A 19,095-nucleotide genomic window follows, 5' to 3' on the forward strand; every position below is an offset into this window, starting at 1 on the left:
CGGCGGCGGTGGGAAATCGGGGGGCATTGTCATCTCGCCGTTCCGCCTGGAGGAGCTCACCAACCGCCTGGCCTCGCTGCAGCAGGAGAACAAGGTGCTGAAGATCGAGCTGGAGACGTACAAACTCAAGTGCAAGGCGCTGCAGGAGGAGAACCGCGACCTGCGCAAAGCCAGCGTGACCATCGTGAGTGCCCCCCGGGGGCGCGCCGCAGCGCCGACCTCCGCCCGCCCCAGGGAGAAGCTGCACCCTGACTCGGGCAGCCCCTGGGCTCCCCGAGGCTCCTAGGGACCCGCAGCGAGCACAGTCCCTACCGAGACCTGCCGGCCTCCGGAGGGTGGGGGAGAGGATGGTGTCCCTTCGGGGGCGCGCGGGTCTGTCCTTTTCAGGAGTCCGGGCCCCTCATAGGGTGCGGGAGAAGGCACTGGGACAACCAACCGCGTTCCCTTTTCACCTCTGCGGAGGAAGCCCCTCCCGGTCAAAGCTGGAGGCTGGCGGCGTGGCTGGGGGGCGGGGTGGGACTTCTTCAGTCCTAGCCTGCCTGAGGGGTGCGTCCACAATCTGGAGAGCCCTATGCTGGGGGAGAGGGAGGAAGATGGGGCCTGTTCCGGGGGCCTGGCTTGAGGTGCGGGGGGTGCGCAGCTGGGCTGGGCACTTTGCTGGCATCAGGACGGCGCTAGCTGGATCGCCCCGGGAGGAGGCGGGAGAGAGTGGCTGGGAATCCGGGAAGTGGAGTTTTCTGGCCAGGATCGAGAGGGAAGGGCGGGTACCGGAGCTGATGCTCCTACCTCCGTTGGTAGTCCTTTCCTTGGTAGGGAGGGTGGAGGTGGGTGGTGGCGGAGGCGGTATACAGCCGGGAGAATGCAGTAACTTACACTGGCCTGGACAGAGTGAAGGGTATGAAACCTGGGCAGGCTGAAAGCAGAGTGAAGGGTAGCGACTCCTTCGCTGAGCAAGATGTACGTGTGTTTGTTTTATTGGTGGTGAGGTGTCTGGGGGTATTTTGCCTTTGAGTCCAGATATTTGATTGGAGAACTGGCTGTCTGTTCTGTTTCCAGCCGTCCCCCAGAGGCTCCCCGGGAGAGGGTAGGATTAGATGTGTAGGTCTCCTTCCCAGTGTAGCAGGCGTTTAGAAAGGCCACTATAGTTGTGATGGAGCGAAACATAACTGGAAAAAGTACACTGTGTGCTCTCACCTAACATCCCTGCCAGCTAGCCGCATCATTAACATGCAGAATCCCCACACAGACAACTCTATTCAGATCAAAACAGTTTCCCAGCGAGGAGCGGAGAAGAACATGTTAAGAAATCAAGGGGATAAATTGCTGTAGCTGCTGCACAATGGCTGATAGACTGAACTTCAGATGGACAAAAAGGCATGAATTGGGGCATGGATCAAAGATCACACTGTGGAAATGAACTGGGGAAAGTTTGGGATGCCCCTGTGCCAGGAAAGTCTTTGGAGGAGGAGTGTGTATATGTGAGTGGGCGTTTATCGGCTCCCAAATCTGGCTTATACATCGGAAATGGATGGCATAATGAATTTTGTTTAAAAAGCAGGTTGCCACCAAAGTTTCAGTATGATTGGCAGCCTAAATAGAAATTGATCGTAGAAAGACACCAGTCTTGGTGAATGGAATTGGAACTGTGAAGTTTTTGAGGTGCCCTTTTGGTAGGAAGGGGGAGGAATTTGCAGAGGCAGCCACTTCCAAGCCTCCTCTGTAACTTTCTTGGCCAAGAGAGTTGTCCACTGAGTGAGGGTTTGAGAAGAGGGAGAAGTTGGTGGAAGCAGTTTAAGGTTTGAGTTAGTAAATGAGAGGGTTAGTCTCGGAGAATGTGAACCACAGAAAGCAGTAAAACATATGAAGCAGAATCTCGAGCCTCTTGCATACAGTGAGCAATTCAGGTTGTTTTTGTTTATTTGGGAGGGAGAACATGGGTTGGAGATGCTATGAAAGGGTTATCTGTTTGATACTTGACCATATTGTAAGTAGGTCTGTAAATTGTACACAAACACGTTGGTTTTGCACAGACAATTTCATTCCTGATGTATAAGATCAGAGGCCTTCTGAACATTTGGCTTGAAGAGTGTAAGGTGGTGGCTTTATTTCTTAGCATTTACCCTTAGCTACAGCTGACATCCAACCAAATATACTTTGTGGCCTTACTGAGTAAAGTTTAAAAATTGCCTTAGATGACAGCTTACAAGTACCAGAAGCCTCTCAGTTCTTCCTTAATCTTTGATATATTCAGGGAGACAAATAAAAGTGCTTGCGGTTTATCTGGTTCCCTAGTACTTGGCAGATGGTTACTAAGACATATGCAAAGAAGAGATTCCTTTAAGTTTTTGAGAATTTTGTTAACGGACCTTGGACCCAGATTGTGTTAGGGTGGATTGTCATTTGGGAGGAGAAATGTGTAACTGCATGAAATGGATCCGTGGATATGAGTCCCTTGAACAATGCCATGTCATTGTTTGTCAAGATTAAGCTACATAACCCCTGATTACTTTAACTTAAACATAGCCCTTGCTAATAGCTGCCTAAGAAGTTTGTGACAAGGTCTAGATGTTCAAGTAAGTGAAGGCTTTGCTAGATTTTTCCACTATTTTTGTTAATTTGAAGCAAAGATCGTATCATAATCCTATTACTTGCTCTCCTGGCTCTTATTAGTTCCTCTAATATTAATTGTTGCATTCTTGAGCACTAAAGGTGACTATGAATGTCTTTTCCTGAATGTGTTCGGGAAGGTACATTGCCAGGCAGCCATACCCTGAAACAGAGAGAGGCACCCTCTTTTTTCTTTTTTCCTTTTTTTTTAAAAACAGATTTTATTTTTAGAGCAGTTTTAGGTTTGCAGCAAAATAGATCGGAAGGTACAGAGATTTCTCATATACTCCCTGCTCTTTCTGCCCTCCCCTATTATTAGTATCCCCCACCAGAGTGGGACATTTGTTACAACCAGTGGACCAACACTGACACATCATAATCACCTAAAGTCCATAGTTTACATTAGCGTTCACTCTTGGTGTTGTATACTCTATGGTTTGAACGCATGTATAATGACGCGTATCCTTCATTATAGTATCATACAGAGTCGATCCAGTGCCTTAAATATTCTTTGTGCTCTGTATTTCCATTCCTTCTTCCCCTGGCAACTACTGATATTTTTACTGTCTCCATAGTTTTGCCTTTTCCAGAAAGTTATATAGCTGGAATCGTACAGAGTTGTAGCTTTTCATTGGTGTCTGTCTTAGTAATATGCATTAAAGTTTCCTCCATGTCTTTACGTGGCTTGATAGCCCATTTCTTTTTAGCATTAAGTAATATTCCATGGTCTGGATATACCACGGTTTATCCATTTACCTGCTGAAGGACTTGGTAAGTTTTGGCAATTATGAATAAACCTTCAGTGAACATCTGTGGGCGGGTTTTTGTGTGGAAAGAAAGGGTTTCAGCTCATTTGGTTAAATAGCAAGGATCACAATTACTGGATTTTGTAGTAAGGATACATTTAATTTTGTTAAGAAACTGCTAAACTGGCTATAATGAAAAAGAGTTCCTGTTGCTCCATATCCTTGTCAGCATTTGGTGTTGTCAATGTTTTTGATTTTGGCCATTCTAATAGATGTGCAGTGGTGTCTCGTTGTGCCCTCCACCCTTTTTTTAAGCCAAGTCCAAAGGCCAATAGAAGTTCTTAACCAATGGTTATTTCTATCTCTTTTGATGGTCTATAAGTGCTTATTCTGATCAAGCTACCCAATTAATAAAGGACTATTTTCATGGGTCCGTGTCCTCAACATTTAGAGGTAAACATCATCTATGGGGAAGACTCAGCTGTACGAGGCCCTTCATCCATGTCTACAAGTGCCAAGTGCATCTGGGAGTTAGAGCTTACTCCTAGTATTTTATTTGGGAATTAGAGGTGGAATGGAATGTTTTTGAGTGATTCTCCAATTTCTCCCAGAAAATTAGCAGTGAAACCAGGCTGCTGATTATAGATCATAATTTCTTCTTTGAAGTGGAGGGGAAAAAAAACAACAAATGCTCAGTCACCCTGTTCAGTAGCTTATAGATGTTAGGTTAGATCTATCTGGCTTGTACTGCGAGTGAACTGTAATTGGAGATTATCTGATGCAGTATAGTGAGAGGTATCCAGGCGCGGTGGTCTCTGAGGAGGTGAGGAAATGCAATTGTGGGCAGTAATTGGATGGCTTCAAAGTTCTGGACTGGTTGCTAGTATTCTCAGAGTATAAGCAAGGTCTCACACCTGGTGTGGCTAGTTCTCTAAGACAGAGGTCCCTAATTCCTGGGCCTGGGACCCATATTGGTCCATGGCCTATTAGGAACCGGGCCACACAGCAGGAGGTGAGTGGTGGGCCAGCTAGTGAAGACTCATTTGTATTTGCAGCTGCTCCCCAGCACTAGCATCACTGCCTCAGCTCCATCTCAGATCATCAGGCATTAGATTTTCATAGATGCACCAGTCCTTGGTGCCAAAAAGATTGGGGACCGCTGCTATAAGGTGTGAGCCTTTTTTAGACCAGTTCAGCCTTTCAATGTTTGGTTTGAAAATAAAGGCCTGTAATAAATCACTAGTATTTAAGTATCTTTCTAACCATAAAATTAGTCCTTTATAACAGCAATACATAGGCGTTTGGAAGTTACAGTAGAAAAATATGTTGGTACCTGGCTATTTTAAACATCAACAGTGTAATGGTTTCATTAACCAATAAAAGCCACCATATAGTTAATGTTGTGGATTTTGAATTATTTACTCTGGAAGCCTACTACACTATTTTCCATTTTTAAGACTTCATTTTGGCAGATTCTTTATCAGATCACCATTGCCCTTGTATAGTCTGTTTCTTTCTTTCTCTTTTTTCTTGTTTAAAAAAAAATCTTAGATTCGTATGAAACTTTAGACACAACTTTGAGAAAAGTATGACCTCATAGTTAGGTCTAATTGTACATAAGTTCATTCTTCCTAAAGATGCTATTTTTATATTCTAGTTAAAGTTCTTCATATTTGTACGTTCCTTCTGTATGTTTCACATTATCTATATTCGTTTAGAAAAAAAAAAAAACCTTAGAGGAGTTTGTGACAGTCTTTTACAGTGTTGTCCTTATTTATTTTACTGGGGGTGGGGAATAGTTCAGAGAATCACTAGTATCTGGTTTGTGATGACTCTTGTTTTAGAGCAGAGAGATGGCCTCAAGCAAAAAGTCTGACATAGTCACTGCTGGCTTTAAAACTTTCATTGGCTCCCCATTGCCCTCTGGATCCAGGTAAACATTCTGACGGTGCACCAGCTTTACACAGTCTGACTCCTTCTTGCTTCACAGACCCAACTCTCACATTCTCGAAGCTCTCACTAGGCTGAACTCTAGGATGTACCTCCTGCTCTTAATTTCTTCCCTACTCCTCCCCTCCCTTCTACTTCATAAATCCAAGAGACGGTACTGCCACCCCTAACGCCACTCCAGTATACACTGGCACTGCCTCTTTGTCAGCCACACACTGGGTTTTGTGCCCATTCATGTCTCACAGGACCCATTTGCCACTCGCCTCCCCATTACATAGGTCTCCCCCAGGGGATGTGTAAATTCCTCTGGGGCCAGAATTTGCCTTGCTCAGTCCCATTCCTCAGTGCCTGGCATGCGATAGATGCTCAACAGTTGTTGATGTTGAGTTGATTCCAGAGGCATTGGGTGATGAAGTGTTTTTTGTTGTTTGTTTTACTGGGGTGAGGGAACGAATACTGTCTTCTGACCTTGTGCTAGTAGTCACTCTCCTGCTTGTGTCCTGTTCAACCAACACCCATTTTCTCCATAGATGGTTGAACAATCTGGGTGGATGAATGGTTACATTGTATACTTTTGGGGACCACTACAGTCAGTGCGTTCCCCAAGCCCTTGCCTTCCAACCATGGGTGATGTTGTGGGCTACCTTGTAGCGTATACCTAGGTGTTCATGATACATTTCACCTCTGAAAGGGGACAAAGTGTCTTCAGGTTCACCTTTTAAAGGGTTTTTGAGCAAGGCTTTTAGGGGAAGTGGCTCTGTTGGAAGTATTCATTCAGACTTGCCACCTCAGTTTTGGCGATGGTGACAGATCACTCCAGGCGTTTCTTAAGACTTTCTTTAATGTCGAAATGCCCCCCAGCAGCCTCTGGAAAACAAGCATAGAGCATGATGAGGGGGATATAGCAATGCAAGTACTGGTGACCTGCTGAAGCTCCAATTGAAGTATCTGCAAATAGGATTGGGCGACTTGCTGAATCCTTGTGCGTGTCCACGTGTGGCCTGCAGAGTGGAGTTTGGAAGGTTGATGTAGTCTCACACACGATGTACTTGTTTTTTTTTTCTCTCTCTTTCTTCCTTGAATCATGCCTTGCAGAGCTAATCGCTACGCCTTAGAAATGTTAATCTGAGCTTTTAACGTACAGCCAGAATGAGCAAGGGATAACACTCATCTTCCTTGTTCCCTCCTATACTTTTTTCCTCTTTGGGTAGGTGTTTTTTGTTTCATTTTGTTTTGTTTTTGATCACAGTGCAGTTGCTTTTGAATGGATCGCATTATTGTCAAAGCTAGGGAAATAAATGTTCACAGGTCCAGTGTGTTGGTGGTGGTTGAAATTTTCTTCGCAGGGAAACATGCTCTGGAAAATATCTTTAATCTTCAGGATCTTGGAGTGGTGTTGACTTGCAGACCCTTCCTGCTTCCCCCAAGGCTGTCAAATTTTCTTATCTTTTAGAGCTGTCAGGCCCGCAGCTGTCAATTTTATCCCAGTGCTCAAAACAATAAATTGCAAATAGGACTTCATGTAGTTGTTCTCGTCTAGGGAGAAGAATGCTAAAAAAAAAAAAAGGTTGATAGTTTGATTGACGGTTATTTGGCATTAACTTACCCCTTCCTTATTATTGGTCCCTAAATATGATGTGTGGGATGCAGATTAATGATTAAAATTCATTCTAATATTTGTTTAATGCTGGGAAATTTGCTGTAATTTTTTTTCTCTTCCCTTTGCCTCCTTATTAAGGCACAAAGTAGCCTATGATATATACAGCCTGAAACAGGCGGAATTCAGCCTACAAGTACTTATGAAGAAGGGCCGACTGTGCCAGATACTCTGAAATATCCAGAAGGAATGTAAGGGCTTCTCCAGCAGCCTACCAAGGATTGTACTTGACTTTCATTCAGCTTGGCCCTGGCTGGGTCCTGTAGGGAATTCCAGCCTGGAGTGTCATGAAGTACAGAAATAACCAACATATAAGTAGAAGTAAGAAAGGAAGTTCACGCCGACTCCTGTAGGGATGCCCAGGGAGGGCTCTGTTACCTTCCACCTTCTTAACCTAAATGGAATTCATCTACCTCGTGAATCTCTTTAAAGGACACAATATGTCATATTTGCTCAGTTCAATTAGTTTGTAGTTTATTGTGTAGGGCAGAGTTGGGGAGAGTTGTTCTTCACTTTGCCTCTGTCGAAATGGCATGGGAGGCTTCTGCTTTTAATTTTTTATGTGGTGTTTGAAAAGAAAGGGCATTGATGTTTTAATGTCATAATTTGCATCTGTCTATAGATTGAAATTATCTAGGTTGTTTTCCTTCTGTTCCTGTTACACTCCAGGGCCCACCCATCTTGCTTTCACAGAATATTGCTAGATGGACTGGAATTTTCTAAGTCTTCAATCTGAAATTGTGAAAGCAAAGACTTTTTCCATTAAAATTAATTAGAGATACTAGTTTATGGGCAATTTCAAATTCCAGTGTTTTTAAAAGCAGTGTTGATTGACAGGATAATCTTCCAGGCATCTGTTCCAGATCAGATCATCTTGGGTGCCAGGTGTGTGTCCGGGGTGATCTGGGTAATACCCTCCAGGGCGTCTGAGGGCACTTTGGGATCACATGAGGCCACTCAGTACTGAGGAGTAGAGTCGGGATATTCAGCCAACACATAGGTCATAATTCAAAAACGTTTTAAGAGGAAGGTGAAGGATGAAAACAGCATGGAGTGTGGGTGAACTAAAGAAAGTTCTTAGAAATCTAGTACCTGCATTAAACACTTCATGTGTTGCTTTCACAAGTGAGCAGTCTTGTGTGTGATTAAAAGAGCTGAAACAAACGAGAGAAAAATAATTTATTTGGTTTTTAATTGTTTGCATTTAAGCAGGAATTTTTTTTTTTCAATTGTCCTAATAAGTCAACTCAAATAATAACTTCTATTGAGGTTTTCGGTTGTTGTCTTTTGGTTCTTCATTGGACAGGCCTTAATTTATCTAAACAAAGACATTTGCTGAGAGTCAAAACATTGTGTCTCAGCTTCATTTAGTAGCTCCCGATTATAGAAACACTAAAATTCGAGGGGGTAAAAATCAGCTAGATGATTTTAACGTTTTTGTTAAACAAAGAGTACAATTTTACCATAAATAAAGTAGAGGTTAGGACTTCTGGCTCAGATCACTACCTGCTAAGGAAAGTATATGAACTATTTCACATTATTTTGAAACTCGAACACATGTTGCTTACTACTGAGAAATACATTAGGTACTCGGAGAAAAGGACCAGTGACTTTTTTGTGTTGTGTGTGATTTAAAGAATTGTGGTAAAATAGCATTTCAGACAAACCATAATTTAAGAAAGTTTCAAGAAAAGCTTGAAGAAATTAACACTTCTCATGAACCAACATCACGCCACTTCCAAATCATTTGGTGTTGCTGTGATAACAGCCAATGTTTGCCCGGTGCTTCCTAAGGGTTAGGTACCGTTGAGAGGGGTTTGCGTATGTCTGCTTGTGTAATCCTCAGCACCATCCCGTGTAATCAGTACTGATGTTATCCATTAATACAGACTTGTAGATTTAGGCCCATAGAAGTTATGTAACTCATCTGAGGTCCCATGGCTATCTGGTGGGGCTGGAATTTGAACCCAGGTCTGGCCTCAGAGCTTCAGCATAAGACTACATAGCCTGTGGGAGGGTGAGATAGAAATTAATTTACGAATAGTTTTATCTTTATCTCACTGTAGGTGTTTTAGTCATTTCTGCACTGTTTTGTTCTTTCAGTTAAAGTAGTCACGACTGCCGCATTACCACAGCAGATTCCCAGGATGCCAGGCCTCAGGGAGTGTTTCCAGGGCAGCAAACTCCCTGCCTTGGAAAAGAAACAGTGACAGGGAGGGCGCCTCCAGTTCTTGGGGGCGACCTGTTCGTCTCTTGCTGGCTCTGTCTCCCTCCAGTATTGAGCCTCAGTCTGTTCCACCCCTTTACCCTGTCCAGTGTACCCCAGGAGGTTGCCACCTCTGCTTAAAGCACAGTAGCCATCTAGATTCTCCATCCCAGTCTAGAATCAGTCTCTTTGTAGTACCTCTGTTATAACCTCTACTTAAAAATAGTCCAACCAGCACAGTAATAGTGGATTTTTTTTCAACGCGTGTATTGATCACATGCTGTATGCCAGGCAGTGTGCCACATATAGCAACTGGGATGAGACTGCACTTGGGGACTTGGAACCGTAGTCAGGGAGCGTTCCTTTTCTCGTGAGGTGATGATTAAGCTAAAACCTGAAGGATAAATCGAAGTAATCTGGAGGAAGGTGGGAGTGCGGGCGGTGGCAGAAGGAGGCGTCCCTCCCTTACTCGTGCAGAGCCTGAATGAGGGGAAAGAAATGAAACCGAGGAGGAGAGCATGGCCTGGGTGGCAAGCCTGGTGCGCTCTGTTTCTGGGTTCCATCCAGGGGGGCCAACTGTAGATGAGGGGAGGGAGGGGGCAGGGGAACAATAGGAGCATTTCTGCATTTTCATAATTCTAGCTGCTTAGTGCAGACATTTATTTGTGTTTTCCTTCTAAACTATTTGATGACAGGTACTTTTGTCAATATATCGTCTATAAAATGATGTCTTATTCCATGATAATAGCTATATATTACAGGCTTACCATGTGCCTAGTACAGTTCTGAACTTTAGGGACTCACTTCATTCTCACAGCAACCCATAGCTATCTTCATGTCACAGCCGAAGAAATGAGGTTTAACAGTCTCAGCAACCTCTCGAAGGTTGCAGTAAGTGGTAGGACAGGGATGTGGGTGCAGGCAGTGTTGGTGTCTTGTGTGGTGACTGGCATATAAAAACCCTACCTTTTGAAGGATCATTTGCATTTTTCCTCAGCCTTAACCCAGTAGCTGCTTTATAAAGTTTGTGGAATTTATTTTGGGGAATGCCCAGGTCGACTTTTTATGAACTCTTAGCAGAGTATGACATACTTACAGTAAAGTACACAAGCTTTGAATGCACAAATTTATTAAAAAGTACTCAATGAATTGGCAAAGGAATTTAATCATCACCTCTCTCAAGACACATGTTATTATCAGCACCCCTTTGAAGCTTTCACCCCACTAAAAAACAGTTATCTTGTTCTGACTTCTGTCACTATAGATTTGTTTTGCTTATTTTTGAACGTCAAGAAGTGGCTTTATACAGAATGTATTTTTGTGTGTGTCTAAATTATTTTGTTATCCTAGTTCATACATTTACTAATATTAAACAGTATCTATATTGTTGCATAGAGGGGTGGTTCTTTTTTTTATTGCTCTACAGTATTCCACTGTATGAATTTTCTGTATCTGTGGAATTGTTCTCAGTTTTAGCCTTTGCCCTCTGGGTAGTCCCACCCCCCTTCCCTCATTGGGCATTGGGAGAGTGTAAAAGGAGTGTGGCACAGCAGAGGACACAGGGGCCTGTAGAACGTGGGCTCTGGTTCATTGAGGTTCTGGCTACCTTCCTAGCCAAGTTATATTGTATTCAGTGTCTTTGAGCTTTGGTGGACTTAACCTGTTAAAACTACAGTCTTGAGGGTTCATAATAATCTTGTTTCCGTCCCATTGTTTTCAGAAAGATCAAATAAGACACATGAAAGTATTTTGGTTATTTGTGAATTATTAAGTAAATGATAGCAAAGATTATTAGTAAACCCCTCCCCCCACACTTTTCTCTTGTTCTCCAAAATGTATTTCAAAATCAAAACTGTTCTTGATAATCCTGTGAGACGATAGTAAAATAATGTCTGGAAAGCTGAGAGGGGGCGGTTAAGGCAGCAAGCACCAAGCTCTCTGGAGACCTCGGGCTGGGAGCTCTGCAGCCCGGCTTCTCAGGGCCTGTGTTTCTCTGGCACTTGAGGATGCCCGAGAACTCTGGCTGATTCCTAGGGTTTGGTGAGTCAGGATTAAATCAGCTCATGTGGCTGTGTAAAAGTTACCAGGACAGCAGGAGGCAAACATTTTTCCTAAACGATCCATTTTTTTCTTTTAGGTCAGTTGCAGGGCTCTTTCCATTATTTCGTGAAAAAAGCTGACGTGCCTTTTCCCAGTTTTCTGTCTGTAGCACTGTGAGCAGGAGCCAGTCAAAACCAACTTCTCTGTCGTGTGGCTTTTGACCCTGTTTCGCGGGGGTATGGATTCCCAAGGCTGGACTTTGATGATTGAGACACGAGTGCCACTCCTGCTGAGCTGCTGGTCTAAAGGAGAGAAACCACCACACGGATGTCTTTGGCATTGACTGACTTTACGAGAGTGCCCTTACAGTACTCAGTGACAGGATAGCCCCAGCTTGTGAGCTAGGGGCAGGTCTATGGGAGACCAGCAGTCTCTCTGTTTGCAGGGGACTCCAAGTGACCTCTTTTCTTACTGTTGCCTCTGGATCGCTCTAGCGATAGAAGTGGTAGCCTGGGAACTTTCGGAAGGTTGAAGGAGCCTGCTTTTCACCAGGAGTCTGTTGTGGTTTTATTATCCTGGTGCAAAGGCTTTTGGTATGATGAGAGGGAACAAGGAGGACAGTTTGCCAGGGACTCAGCCGGCATTGTAAATAAGGAAGTTATAGTAAGCTGACTTGAACCCTGGATTGCTGTTAGGTTTCTGGCTATCAGCAGTCCACCAGGGAGGCGGGGCTCTAGCCAACAAGGTATGGAGTCTTTGGTTTCTCTGTACCTCCCTCCCAGGCTACTTAGAATGCCTTCCCATTGAGCTCTTTTACAGGTAAGGGAGATTAGTACTAATGACTTTAATCCCTTATTTGGTTGGTTCTTACTTGGCCCAGAGCCTTGTAGCTTTGGGCCATTGGTACCTGATGGGCGATGTGAAAAGGCAATTGGAATTGACTTATTTGGCCACAAATGGAAACCAGTCGATTCTGCCGCTTTTCATAAGTACAGTGCATTCTTTTCTAGCTCTCAGATTCCCGTAGACTCCCCTGCTCACCTTTTTTGTTTTTATGCTTTTAATTTAAGTGTTGCAGATTAGCTTTCTCCATTAGGCCGTCTGTGTGAATTATCCCTCCTTTCAATTTTATTTAACTCTTTTCTGTTTTTCTACCCTAAGGTTCTTTTAGAGAACTTGGTATAATGGAAAGAGACTTGGAAACCAGATAGGGTTGCCAGATATAGCAAATAAAAACACAGGATGAGAAGCTGTATTTAAATTTCAGATAAACAATGAATAATTTTTTAGTATATGCAGGTCCTGAATGTTGCATGGAACATACGTATACCAAAAAATTATTGTTTATCTGAAATGCAAATTTAACTGGGCCTATATTTTATATAGAAAAACAAACAAACAAACCTGTACAACTTTTTAAAAAGAATCTCAGTTCTGCTCCCTTTCAGCTCTGTAATCATATGGTAACTTATCTGACCCCTAAGCCACCATACCTTCTGTAAAAAGGGATCATGATGTCTTACTGCTCAGGTTTTGGGGATGAATGATGTGATTTAGGAAAGCCCTCAGGATGCATTCAGCATATCTTCCTTTTCCCACTTTATCCAGCCAGAGATTATGGATCTGCTTCTTGCCCATCTTCTCCGCTGTGAAGCCAACCACACAACTGGACATTATAAGTTGTCTACCTTCCCAGGATCTAGGAATCAACCAAATTATCTAAGAGTGATGCCACTCCAAGGACAGAAAATGGTTTAAAAATAGCCATGTTAAAACTCAACACAAGAAAAACGAACAACTTAATCCAAAAATGGGCAAAAGACTTGAATTGACATTTCTCCAATGAAGATATAAACATGACTAATTAGTACATGAAAGGATGCTCAAAGATGGTGTTCAGTTTAAACATGTCTCTGAGCTCTCTCCTTAGTATGGCTCTTTGGGGTCTTCTCAGAATGTCACTTCCTGTTCTTCTGTAAGCTGCTCTCAGTTTGCTTTCACTTTTTCTGACCACCTACCACCAGCTTCCTTATTTCTTCCTCTCTGGAAGCCAACTTTGACTGTATCTCTTAGGTGTCTCCCTGTATTTGGCCACATGTTACCAGCCCTCTTGTTTCATTTCTCCTTTCCTTTTGAGCCTGAAATGGCACAGAGAGAACTGGGCTTCTTGGCTTCTCGCTGACTGTGGGGCCAGGTAACAATCATGTATTTTTTTGGGGGGGGTGGGGGGAGGCCTCAGTTTTCTCCCCATTTCACTTAGAAGGCTTGTTTAGGATTTAGGGATTGCAAATTGGCAGCCTGCGTTTGGTCGGCAGGTGAGTGGTTTGGCCTCAGAGTTTTGAAAGAGCTTTGAAAGAGAATGTCGTATGAAAGGCAGAGACACTCTAGTTTGTCCTGGGTATCACCTCTCTCTGTTGCTTCACATGCACCCCTGCAGCGTCACATGCTTATTTACTTCCTTCTCCGATGGCAGTTGAGTTTGAGACCCCTGGAGCTATGCTGCAGATCATGACTAACGAAGCCAACGTGCACCGTTTGATTTAGCTCTTGAAACAAAACCACGGGGCACAATTATTGCAGCTTTGCAGACTGAGAGATCCCAGGTACAGAGAAGTTAATTTGCCAGGGTCATTCATCTGGTAGGTGGTAGGGCCAAGATTTGTCAGCCTGGCTTTGGAGCCCCTGTCCTTAAACCACTGTATTGTATTTCTGTGACCATTTGCACTGTGAGGGTCTATGAAATTCCTTGTAGGAGTTCAGAATATAGCACAGTTTAGTTGGTTTGTATTTTAAATTCCTAATCGTCTGGGCAGTTGCTCTAATTCTCGAGTAGTGAATCCTTATAATAAATTTCCCTTCAGGATCCTCCTTCTATTTCTTACAGATGTTTCCATGAGTTGCCTCTTCCTGTGGTCTTTCTCTAACCTTTATAGATAATGAGGTTTCGTTGGTGTTCATTTAACGTAATAGTTTTTGGATGCCTGCTAAGTACCAGCTTGAGATGTTCTTTTAGGAACAAGGCAGGGTATGAATAATAACTGAGTGCCTTGCCCTGGGCTAAGGGCACCCAAAGCAGAAAGAGACCTTGGACCTGCTGTGAAGGAACACAGGGGCTGGTCAGAGAGACAGGTGAGAAAGCAGTGACGACATCATGGTTGAATGAAGCCGGTAAGTTGGCTTTTTTGGGTTCACACAGGAGAACAAACCACGTGGGATGAGAGGGAGAGAGTTTAACCCAGGGAATTGGTCATCCCAGTGGTAGATTTGCTGAGAATGTAACTTGCTGGGAGGTGCAGTGAGGCAGCCTAGGGCTTTGAAGCACCAGGACACCATCTCTGGAGGACAGTGTGGGGAGACTAGTTATCAGAGCCCAGGGCAAGGGTCACTAAGAGAAAGCTGGAACAAAGGGGAGCCTGGAGACAGGAATGCTGCCCAAGGTGGAGAAGAAAGGGGAGAAACACCCTCATTCTTCCTACTTTCCATCCAGATCCAGTTGGAGGTTAGCTGATTTCCGGGAACTGGAAGATGCAGCCTGCAGAGGTCACTCTACCTTGCAGAGCAGGGGAAGGACAATGGAGGGATCTTGGGCCAGACAGACCCAGGACTGGCTCAGGAAGAAATGAAAATGAAATGACTATTTTGGCCTGGGCAGTTGTTGAATACTTCACAGATGACAGAATGTTGGAGGGCTTGTAGGCTTTTATTCCCCCAGGAAGATGTGAGTGAAGGCGCTCCAGGGCATAGGAACTGCACGGACAAAGGCATGGCAGCTTGAAAAAGCAGGCTTCACTAGTAGCATCGTATGCAACTCTGAATGGCTGAATTGATACTTAAAGTCTTCCATCCCTCTTTTTCTGTCTCAGAATCCCCTTTCATGGAATGCTTTCTCATGTGTCCATGTTGTCATTTATGGCTGACCTGAATTTTCTCACAGGGGAAAGCCAAGCAGGGAGCTGCACCCTGAATATCCTCAAGACCAGCTGCTTCTGACACAGAGCATGCATCCTTTAACAGTGATAAAGAGCTTGGGATGCCTTGCTGACACCAGAATGGAGTTCATGGCCAGTGCCATTTACATTCGGTGCCTGGGTCTCATTGCACCTAGGGCTCTGATGAGGATGCTGATGCCTTGGGAGGAGACATATCTGCTCACATTGGTGACTTAGTGGCCTTGTCCCCTAGCCCAAACATCTGGCACTTGGTCATGCTGTTAAAATGTTTCTCACATTCCCCTGCTGTGAAATTGGTTTTTATGATGATAGAAGATTTTGTTTAAGCTTTTTTTATGGACATTTTCAAGCATACACAAAAACAGAATGGATTTACAAACCACCCAGCTTCACAACTTAACACATGGTCAGTCTTGAAATTATTTCACCCATAAATAGTTCATTTTGCATCTCTGATAAGGATTTCATAACCACCATACTGTTATCACATCTAAAAAATAGTAGTGTATTTTCCTTAGTAAAATCATGTTTGAAAGGTAAATAGCAGAAGCTTTTCTGGAATTAAATATGTTATTATTGCTTCCCTTCTGCTTTGAGCCTTTGCCCCCATGCTTTAAGGCTGTTGGCCCCAGATCTAAATCTCTCTCCCTCTAGAATGTTGACAGCAGGCTTTGGGACCTTTTACCTGCTGGCCTGTTTCTTGGTATTAGTCCCCCAAGCATCCTGGTCATGCTGGTTTTGCCCTCAGGAAGGTATGCAGACTGGCTTCCCAGCCACAGTGACACACAGCCGGGTGAATCTCAGGTCACCATCTTGTACATGTGCATGTGGGACAAGAATCTTGGTTTTTCAGCTTGGCTGCAAGGAAATCTGAAGTGAGGCATTCTTTGCTGTCTTCCTTTTAGCTGGGAAATGTCCGATGAGCATCCTGGAGGAATTATGCTGTAGGAAGGTGGCCTGGCATCTAGAGCTTCTAAAATGTCTGGAGTAGTGTTGTGTATGAAGCCACACAGGGCTGGAGAGCACCAGACAGGAAGCTGTGGGCATTGTGTGCAGACACATGTCTTATGGCCAGGTAGAAAAATGAGACTCTTACCCAGGGTCCTCAGCTCTGAAATCTACAGCTTGTGCAGCATCTGTAGGATGATTTTAACTCCATTGTGTCATTTGAGTCTTGCAACAAGTCTATGGGGTACATAGTGGGAACCTCACAAACAAAGGATCTGGGGCAGAGGTGAAATGTTAAATTATTGGCCAGGGAATAGTGCTGGTAGATGGGACAGGCATGATTGCAAGGTAGATGGCCTCACTCCCAGGCCAGGGTTCTTTCCACTCTGTCAGTTTTTTTGTAGAGAAGGAGAAAAGTGGTCAAGAAGATCAACAGTTAGAAACAAAGGAGACTGAACATAGCTTTGACAGTAATTCATGAAGGAGAATGAGGTAAAAAGTAACAAGTCTCCATTTACCGGAAGTTATCCAAATACTTGCTGGACCTCTGCAAGATGGATGTGGGGAATGAGGCCTCAGTGGGGGCTGGGACAGGATGGCCAACCCCTTCGCTTATAAGATCCAGGAAAAGAAATGTGGACAGTTCTAGCTGTTGAAATTACCTCCAAGGGAAGGTCCAAATTATTTTACTTTGCTCTCATTTGCCTGTGTCAAATATTGTTTAAAGTGGGCCGCTGACTTGGGGACTTGGGACTTTGGTTATTTTTGGAGCTGTTGCTCTTTGTGGGTATAATTTGACCTTTGTCAATAGCCTTTCATCTTTCAGTCAGTGGTTCCCAAACTTTGCTGTCCATCAAAATCACCTGGAGAACTTCAAAATTCATGATATCTGGGGTCACATCCTTCAACCTCTGGAGAGAGGAGCCAGGCATTAGTATTGTTTTAGATTCTCAGGTAATTTAAAAATTGCTTTTGACCCAGCAAGAGAGTTTGGTAACCACTGTTCTATACATTTGTGAATACATAATATTTTCACTTGAGGCTTGAAAAAATGCTGCCCTTTTAAAAATATTCTTTTTGTTTTTTTTCCCATTAGTTATTTTTTCCAGCTTTATTGAGAAATAATTCACACACAACATTGTGTAAGTTTAGGGTATACAACGTGTGGATTTGATAGACTTGTATATATTGCAAATGTTATATTGCAAATGTTACTACAGCTAACACCTGCATCACCTCACATAATTACCTAGTGTTCTTTTATTTTTTAACTGGATTTTTTGAATAGGAAAGACATCTTATGATATATTATCCCCTTCCCTTTTACACAAAAGATGCTATGGATGAATCTTTGTTCTACGACTTTTTTTCTTTCTCAATTATATTTTGGAGATTTTTCTATAACGGTACATTGATTACTTCCTCATTCTTTTTTATGCTTGCATAGTAATTCATTGGGTATCTAATATGTTTTCAGTCTTTGGTCTCATAATGTTACAACCTTGAACATGGATCATTTTGTATGGGGATGAGTAAGCATATCTAGCGGGCTACATAGCATTGGCTACTGCTCACCTACCTCATATTATGTACCAGCCACTCTCTTAAACCATTTCCGTATAGCAGTTCATTCCTCATATCAGTCCTGTGAGGTATCTCCATTTTACAGATGAGGAAACTGAGGATCAAAGGGATTGGGCGAGGTGCCGAGAGTCACACCCTAGAGAATGGCACAACCGGAATTCACACTTAGGCAGATTGACTCCAGAGGAATTCCTTCACTTTGAGATACTGCCTTTCAGGGTAAATTCCTAGAAGTGTCATTGCTGGATAAGATGTGCAATTTATGTGTAATTTGAATAGTTACTACCAAATTATCCTCGTTAAGACTCATACTCATTTATACTTACATTAGCAGGATACGAGGTTACATGTGGCCCCATACCACGTTTTTATCAAACTTGGATTTTGCCAATCTGGTCATTGAAAAATGGCATCTTGGTGTAGTCTTTGCATTTCTCTCAAGGGTGGTACATAAGCATCTTTTTATATGTTTGTAAGAACGTTTGTATTTCCTTTTCTTTAAATGCCTAGTTCATAGTCTTTCTCATTTGTCTATTGGGATGTTGGTCTTTGTCTTCTTCCTTTTCTCTCGGCACTCTATCTATTACAGAGACTTGCCCTTTTTTCTAATTTTGAATTGCAAAAAAAATTCCCACTTGTCATTTATCTTTTGAATTGGCTTTAGGTGTTTTTTAAGCCACAATGAAGTTTCTTTTGTACTTTCTTACTGGCATTTATAATCTACAGGAAATATTGTTATGATATTATTGCAAACCTTATGTTGTATTTACTGTTGAAGAAAATTGTAGACAGACTACTGTTGTGTTTTTGTTTAAATAATATACAGTGCATTTAAGAGAATTTCAGAAGAAATAGAAGTAATGATGCTAGATATTCTTTTAAATCTCATTAAACTACTTAATTCATAGCTGAATATTAGAGACATATCTTCTGGTGTCTTTTCCCCCTCTCATTTTTCTGTACTGTTATCACTTTATATTTCTTATACGATCTTGAATTAGGAAAAATCTCCTGTGATGAATTGTTTGCATTCTGGATACTACTGTATTTTCTTCTCTCCAGAACTTTCTTAAGAAGACTTGAGTTTAATTGGCATGATTTCTCTGTCCTGGTCAGTTTCCGACTCTGTTTATCTGATGGTTTTGTTTTACTCTGCAGCATTTTCCATTTCCCCTGCTTAAGATAGATTTAAAGCTCTGGACCTTAAATTTAATCTTCTTTCGTCATCTTTGTTCGTGCCAGGTACCTTGCTAGGGTCTAGGGCATGGTCCCTGCCTCTTGGAGCTTATATTCTAACAGGGGGAAATAAACATCAGACAACTAATTTCAAGTTACAGAATTAAAATTGTGATAGATGCTTTGAAAGATATGCAGATGGTTCTCAGAGGATATGATAGGGGGAACTGA

At 42.9% G+C, this 19,095-nt stretch overlaps 1 protein-coding gene across 1 annotated transcript in view; it reads left to right on the forward strand.

The window, feature by feature from the left end:
- CCDC6 (coiled-coil domain containing 6) overlaps positions 1–19,095 on the forward strand; it is a 97,619-nt gene that overhangs the window by 964 nt on the left and 77,560 nt on the right. Inside the window, exon 2 of the mRNA XM_025049324.1 lies at positions 1–184. Within this exon, the coding sequence (XP_024905092.1) occupies positions 1–184 (184 nt within the window). The remainder of the gene's footprint in view (positions 185–19,095) is intronic.

The sequence above is a fragment of the Pteropus alecto genome, unplaced genomic scaffold (assembly GCF_000325575.1).
Source record: "Pteropus alecto unplaced genomic scaffold, ASM32557v1 scaffold155, whole genome shotgun sequence".
NCBI classification, from domain to species: domain Eukaryota; kingdom Metazoa; phylum Chordata; class Mammalia; order Chiroptera; family Pteropodidae; genus Pteropus; species Pteropus alecto.